This window comes from Coregonus lavaretus (genome assembly GCF_964263955.1).
Source record: "Coregonus lavaretus genome assembly, chromosome: 35".
Taxonomy (NCBI): Eukaryota; Metazoa; Chordata; class Actinopteri; order Salmoniformes; family Salmonidae; genus Coregonus; species Coregonus lavaretus.
The window spans coordinates 10,938,237-10,946,157 of NC_140022.1; the positions used below are offsets into that span (position 1 = coordinate 10,938,237).

At 43.9% G+C, this 7,921-nt stretch overlaps 1 protein-coding gene across 1 annotated transcript; it reads left to right on the plus strand.

The window, feature by feature from the left end:
• Nucleotides 1-300: 300 nt before the first annotated feature.
• LOC311109782 (cytidine and dCMP deaminase domain-containing protein 1-like) lies at nucleotides 301-7,273 on the plus strand. The gene is made up of 10 exons (XM_084152780.1): nucleotides 301-523; nucleotides 1,231-1,334; nucleotides 2,919-3,096; nucleotides 3,185-3,547; nucleotides 3,764-3,991; nucleotides 4,508-4,557; nucleotides 4,747-4,916; nucleotides 5,444-5,633; nucleotides 5,890-5,947; nucleotides 6,171-7,273. Exons 1-10 carry the CDS (start codon nucleotides 400-402, stop codon nucleotides 6,269-6,271), a joined length of 1,566 nt encoding a protein of 521 aa, XP_084008906.1. The 5' UTR covers nucleotides 301-399; the 3' UTR covers nucleotides 6,272-7,273.
• The last annotated feature ends 648 nt before the right edge of the window (nucleotides 7,274-7,921 follow it).

The following is a 7,921-nucleotide window of genomic DNA, read 5'->3' on the forward strand; positions in this document are numbered from 1 at the left end:
TTCAAACATTCATATGAGCAATGACAGAGATAATTACAAACATGTCGTTATGCTTCCACCTAGAGGCCATCACACACTCTAATCCTAGAGACACTAGCCTAATGAATACCATTATTCTTTAGTTTATCACGTCATGAATGAAATGACAAACTAATAACGGAATACAGATGTGTAACGGAATACAGATGTAATCTGATAAATCTTATTTTTCAATTGCAACCAAGAATGCAGAACGGTTAAAACGAACACACCGCCTTTGACAGTTCTGGGGGTTGGGTGCAAGACAAGCTCCGCCTATTTGTTCCGCGTCAGAAGATATAGGAAGAACCTTAGATAAAATGATCATACGTATTTGCCTTGTCTGGAGACCTTAGCTACATTTTTTATTCAATTGATTGAATGGCAACAATGGATACCGCACACTTAAATCAGGATTTGAAACCAACCTGTGCCGCATCATGCAACTGCAAAGGAAATCGCGATGTAAGGGAAGCCAGCACACAAACCGACACCAAAGTACAAGGTGAGACTCCTGCGCTGTCATCCACTGGCGTGTTGACGGCTTGACAGATAATGCTGCGAATGTTTTTACTGTTCGATACAATATTGCTACTCACTGAACTCTGAACGTTGAGGCATATTGAAAATAAAGACGTCACCGTCTACGCTTTTATTAGTTTGAACCCACACGTCTGTAGCCTCCCTAGTGACTGGCTGGAATGTCTAAATGGGATCCTTGGGGCGTCCCAGCTTTGTCTGACGTCACCCCATTGAAGTTTAGGGTAGGTGCGTCCAACTCTGTCTGACGTCACCCCATTGAAGTTGAAATGTAAAACGGTAGAGGTTTAGGGTAGGGACGTCCCAAGGATAACGTGACTGGTTCTGCAAAGAGGTCTTGACCTTTATGGCCCTGGACAGGTCAGCTGGGCTTGCTCTGTAATAGCAGGGTTGCTGGATCAAGCCCCAGTTTGGCTGTTCTCCCCTATGAATGCCAGAAAAACATACATGTTTTGAAGAGAAATGTACTGGCCAACAATTTCACATTCTATGTCAGTGCTCCAGGGTTGCAGTGGGAAGAGGAAGTGAATGTCTGCCCAATGTTAGCTTCTCCTAAAGAATATCTTTATTGAGCTCAAAGTGTTATCACTTGGGAGCAGCAAAGATCTAGTGGAGAAAACACTCACTTGCCTTCCCTGTTTGTAATCCTGTCTTTCTATGGTGTGTTTTAAGGTCATGGACCTAGGCTGGCCAAGGTTAACCTCTTCACCCTGCTGAGTTTATGGATGGAACTGTTCCCCAAGGAGGAACCAGAAGACATAAACTATAATTACTTTGTAAGTTTGACCTACAGTGCATTCGGAAAGTATTCAGACCCCTTCCCTTTTTCCACATTTTGTTATGTTACAGCCTTATTCTAAAATAGATTACATAATTGTTCCCCCTCATCAAAATACACAGAATACCCCATAATGACAAAACGAAAACAGGTTTTAAGACATTTTTGAACATGTATAAAAATAAAAAAAACAGAAATACCTTATTTACATAAGTATTCAGACCCTTCGCTATGAGACTCGAAATTGAGCTCAGGTGCATCCTGTTTCCATTGATCATCCTTGAGATGTTTCTACAACTTGATTGGAATCCACCTGTGGTAAGTTCAATTGACATGATTTGGAAAGGCACACACCTGTCTATATAAGGTCCCACAGTTGACAGTGCATGTCAAAGCAGAATCCAAGCCATGAGGTCGAAGGAATTGTCCATAGAGCTCCGAGACAGAATTGTGTCGAGGCACAGATCTGGGGAAGGGTACCAAAACATTTCTGCAGCATTGAGGTCCCCAAGAACACAGTTGCCTCCATCATTCTTAAATGGAAGAAGTTTGGAATCACCAAGACTCTTCCTAGAGCTGGCCGCCCGGCCAAACTGAGAAATCGGGGGAGAAGGGGCCTTGGTCAGGGAAGTGACCAAGAACCCGATGGTCTCTCTAACAGAGCTCCAGAGTTCCTCTGTGGAGATGGGAGAACCTTCCAGAAGAACAACCATCTCTACAGCACTCCTCCAATCAGGCCTTTATGGTAGAGTGGCCAGACGGAAGCCACTCCTCAGTAAAAGGCACATGACAGGCCACTTGGAGTTTGCCAAAAGGCACCTAAAGAACTCTCAGACCATGAGAAACAAGATTTCTGGTCTGATGAAACCGGGATTGAATTCTTTGGCCTGAATGCCAAGCGTCACGTCTGGAGAAAACCTGGCACCATCCTTACGGTGAAGCATGGTGGTGGCAGCATCATGCTGTGGGGGGGGGACTGGGAGACTAGTCAGGATCGAGGGATGAACGGAGCAAAGTACAGAGAGATCTTTGATGAAAACCTGCTCCAGAGTACTCAGGACCGCAGACTGGGGCGAAGGTTCACCTTCCAACAGGACAACGACCCTAAGCCACACAGCCAAGACAACGCAGGAGTGGCTTTGGGAGAAGTCTCTGAATGTCCTTGAGTGGCCCAGCCAGAGCCCGGACTTGAACCCGATCGAACATCTCTGGAGAGACCTGAAAATAGCTGTGCAGCGACGCTCCCATCCAACCTGACAGAGCTTGAGAGGATCTGCAGAGAAGAATGGGAGAAACTCCTCAAATACAGGTGTGCCAAGCTTGTAGCGTCATACCCAAGAAGACTAGAGGCTGTAATCGCTGCAAAAGGTGCTTCAACAAAGTAATGAGTAAAGGGTGGGAATACTTATGTAAATGTGATATAACACATTTCACTGCACCTATTCGGTGTATGTGACAATAGAACATATTTATTTTGTATTTTCTATAGATAACATGCAATAAATTACCATATTGAGCATCATCAATTATATTATATGCATCATCACTTTTTTCCCTTACCTCCTGTCTTTTTCTCTGTCAGACGCGGGGTACAGGCCTGGTGGTGGTTCGGGACCAGAAGGTGGTGGGTCTTCACTGCTCGGGTCCAGAGCTCCACGTGGGGCAGGTAGCTGTGATCAGACACGGGCCCAGGCTGGCTGCCTCAGACCTCTACTTCTCAAGGAGACCCTGCGCTACCTGCCTCAAGATGCTTATCAATGGTGAGGACACACACACACACACACACACACACACACACACACACACACAACGAGAGTTCACTTGTAAAGTCTTGTCTGTCATCTCCAGCTGGGGTGAGCCGCATCTCCTTCTGGCCTGGTGACCCTGAGATGAGTCTGCTGGCGGTAGGGCCTAACGGGACGGACTCCATTTCCCAGGAGGCCGTGCTGGACGCCATTGCATCCAAGAAGCTCAAGTCCAACAGCCGGCCCCACATCAGTGTGCTGGTGCAGCCCGTGGCCCCCGGCCTGCAGCAGTTTGTGGAGGAGACCTCCAGGGGGTGTGACTTCATGGAGAGGGTGTCGGGGGACGACCCTGGCCTGGACGCTGGGGACTTCTTCTGGAAGCAGAGGAGACGGAACCTGGACACTTTCTCCAAAGAGTTCCTAATCCCACACGAACAGCTCCACCGTGACATTCTCACCAAAATAGGTCCGTAGTACATCCATTCAACCATACTTGTTAACTAGTTTGTGTTCACTGGCTAGCTTTATTTGGGCTATATTGGCTAACTCAATATGGGTAAGTTTGAGGATAGAAATCCTTTGCTCAAGAGGCCGCGTGCCACGCCATCTGTTGAGTAGATCCTGTTGAATGAATGGTAAACATAGTGTTTATAAATGATGATTTGACACTGTCTTGCTACAGGTCTGGAAAACTTCTGCATGGAGCCGTACTTCTCCAACCTGCGTCAGAACATGAGGGAGCTGGTCGGGGTTCTTGCCTCAGTAGCTGCTAGTGTGCCTCTTCTCCAGTACGGCTTCTACAGGAAGGACTCCCAGCCTGCAACCTCGGAGCCGCCCCAGCCTCAGGGGGTGTCCCAGGAGATTGCCAGACACTGCATCATACAGGCCAGACTGTTGGCCTACAGAACAGGTCCCTGAAATATCTGGATAGTAGTCTATATACTAGCCAGATTAGTCATTCAAACTAGGAAGTCATTTTGTAAATGTGACATGTCACCACATTTTGTGGGGAATCGCATAATGGAGTTCCAAGCAATACAAATAAAAAACACAAGAGAGCGAAGAGACTATTGTTATGACATAATTGGTAAACTCCAATGGTTGACTGCACCTTTGTTGGAGAGTCAACCTGGAGGGGTATCAAATGTCAGATGAACAGAAGGTATCCCACAATGCATTCTAGTCTCGTTAGTGGCTAGCGACAGCTGCTATGAAATGGAGTTCTCTGATTGGTTGGTCAGCCACTCACTCAAGAAATCAAAAATATTTTTGAAACGGTTAATTACATGTTCATGTTTTAAGGCGAACTGGACAAGCTGTAATCCGTAGTGGTTCAATCTGTCTGAAGGTTTAAAATGATGGAACATTCCTTTGAAATTGCCCATTTGGCAACGTGTCTGAATGTGTTACTTGCTTGCTATTCCAGAGGACCCTAAGGTTGGAGTTGGTGCCGTCATTTGGGCAGAAGGGAAATCTGTGAGTAAACCATTATTGTATTTTCTATGCTCATAACTGTACATTAATATTATGTATTTTGCCTCTGTAATATAATGACAAATAAAGTGGAAAGGAGATTCCAAAACCTGGCTGGTAACAAAGATTTCAATATGAAAATGGGATAATATCAAACTGGCATTCACTGCGTTCTGTGCTCACCTGTTTTAGGGTGGTTGTGATGGCACAGGGCGGCTCTACCTGGTGGGTTGTGGGTACAACGCCTACCCAGTGGGCTCGGAGTACGGAGAGTACCCCCAGATGGACAACAAACAGCAGGACCGCCAGAGGAGGAAGTACCGCTACATCATCCATGCTGAGCAGAACGCACTCACCTTCAGGTCAGGAGGAGGGGGAGGCAAAAGACATGGGCTGCATCTCAATAGTCCTAAGTGACTTCCTCCCCTTATATCCCCCCTTCATCTCCACTGATCTGAGAGGACAGGATACAGATGTTGGATCTTAATGGCAGGAAATGGGAATTATGTGGATTATAATTAATTGACATTTTTGTAGGGGTTGATACATTTTTCGTAAAGGGACTGACATTTCTAAGTAGAATTGGCAAACTTCCGAAGCCTTTTTAAACCTCAAATACACTACACGTTTTACATTTCCTGCATTGAAGGAAAGTTTTCTTGCAACAGGGTGATCAAATTAAAATCCTACATCTGTAGGTGAAGGAAATACAGGGAAGGTGTACATGGGTATATTTGCTCTCAACCGGTCCTTACAGGTCAATGTAGATGGCAGAGAGGATGCAAGGAGAGGAAGCAAGGAGATACAGCTGAGGAGTCGGACCAGGGGGCAGGAATTAATGGCTGGGTTTAAGGATTATGACATAAATAAATGTGATTGTCGTTTCCAGGAGTGCTGAGATCCGCGAGGAGGAGAACACCATGCTGTTTGTGACTAAGTGTCCGTGTGATGAGTGTGTCCCTTTGATCCGAGGAGCTGGGATCAAGCAGATCTACACCACTGACCTGGACAGCGGCAAAGACAAGGGAGACATCTCCTACCTCAGATTTGACGGCCTCCAAGGAGTCCTGAAGTTCATTGTGAGTACCTACATTGATTGACGGATGAATCGTTTTCTATGGGTGTAGCAGCATCTCAATAGTATTTTCCGCTCCTCATCTTTCCTTCATCTGTACTGATGAGAAAAAACTGGATGGATTCCTCTTAGGTGTCTGCCATTCAGCTTTTACATATCGTTGTGTTTTCCTCTTTAGGCTATTGAGGTATACTCATAATAGTCCTTTCTACAGATGTAATATTCTTACAAAATGTGTTTACAACATGTTTTCGTCACAGTGGCAGAAGTCCTCTCTGGCCAGGAGAGCCTCTGAACATGCTGGTCTTCATCTAACCAGTGAGTTGTCGTTCTCTGTACCATTAGTTAGCATGACATTTGTCACTTTGTAGAGAGTGACGTAATGTCTTCTTCTTCTCTAATGTATTGGCGGTCGCACACATCTAATGTGCATGCTGCCACCTACTTACCACAATACTGATGACGGATCAGCTCGCTAACCGTCTCTGATTTGACTCTGATGTAATGTCACACGGTTTACCATGTCTTGTTGTGATTACAGATGGATGTGTGGGGAAGCATGGAAGACAGGCTGAACAGGACTTTCAATGCAATAAGAGGTTACGGTCGGCAACACCTCCAGACCTTTCTCTTGTTTGTTGAGCAATGGTAAGGTACCTGTAGCTTTCAGTCTGGTTTCACCAGGCTAAGGTCCCCAGGCTCTTGTTGGGAATGGAAACATTTAATTTATCCAATCATATATAGATCAGTGATTACTTCAAAGAAGGAAGGCTGTAAGGAAGGATACTTTAACAATGTTGGAAAATCAAAGGGCTCTTCGTACTCCCTTATGAATGATGAACAGTTTCAAGGAGTAACCTCAAGGTGATTTTAAAGGACTGACTGTATATTCAAAGGAAATAGTACTACATAACTATATAAATGCTTATGTAGATATTTTTTTAGTCATTGCAAGTCTTGTATGTATAAGTGAACTGTAAATGCATGTTACCTAATTGTTTGTCTGAAGAGTTTCCAATGAAAGTTGTATGAAGGCTACTTGTTGATTGTATTTTTAAGTTTACTATAGTTCTTCCAGACTTAAAGAATCCAAGTCACATCCCAGCCAGTGCAGGCTACTGTAACTATATTGCACTTTGCCTGAAAGGATACTAACTTCTTGACCCACGCAACTGTGCTTTGTCTGTTACTGTAATTGTTAAGCTTTTTTGTTAGACAGGGTTGGCTCCTACATCCTTGAATTGTTTCATCAGTTTTACCAAACTGTCAAAGCATGCCATAGATTTGTTGTAACTGCTTTAACTGATCACAATCAGCAGCTAACAGCAAAAAAAACTATATAAAATATGACAAAGCGGGAAACAATGTATGCATTTCTATCCTTTATTGGTGATGTGGTACAGTAGAATGTGGTACAGTAGTATCAATGTGATTTCTTTTCAAATCCCATGGTTGAAATGGGTCAATGTTTTAAGTCTCTTGTTTATCATTTTAATCCAACAATGTCAGTCACAGTTTATGCCATCCGAAACCCCGTTTATACCGGGTGCTAACATGCGCCCTGTGTCTTGATCTTGTCCACATTCTGATTGTGACCACATTTCTAGACCGGTGTAGACGATTAAAATAATTGATGATGATTCATCCTGACTACCTCTTGATATCTTACAAGTGTAAACTGATCTGGATTGTCAAACCATTTAAATAGTCCCTCTAAAATCATTGACTCAAGGCATCAATATTTGACTTAACATTGGGAATCTCAATTTGCATACAGGGAGGGACTAGGGCTCTAAATATACCTTTTTTGAGAAAGGTAATTGGGCATGGCAAGACTAGAACCTGTGACCTTGTGGTCCCTAGTTCACTGCGCCAGCAGGAGGGAGGGCACCACTATTGTTTTTGTATATATATATATAAAGCTGTTCATTCTTTTAGTCCTTTAGAATGTCAGTAGATATGTACTAAAACATATTTAAGTAGGTTGGAAAACAAAAGCCACATTGGGATTTGAACTGGCGACACCATGTGTCTCAACCCGTGTTTAACGCCTGCCATCCACCTACCGAGGGCTAGAATGGCTTTGAGGATACTATCCCTTGTGTACCATGTCATGTCCAATCTACCAATTGTAAAAAAAATTATTTGGCAATTAAGAGAACAATCACTTGTTCGTGGCATGATGCCCATCTGATTTATTAGTCAATATTACATTAAAGAGCCATATTAATGAGTTCATATTTTCAATTTAGATGTGATCGTAACTTACAAGATCAACCACCACGATTTAAA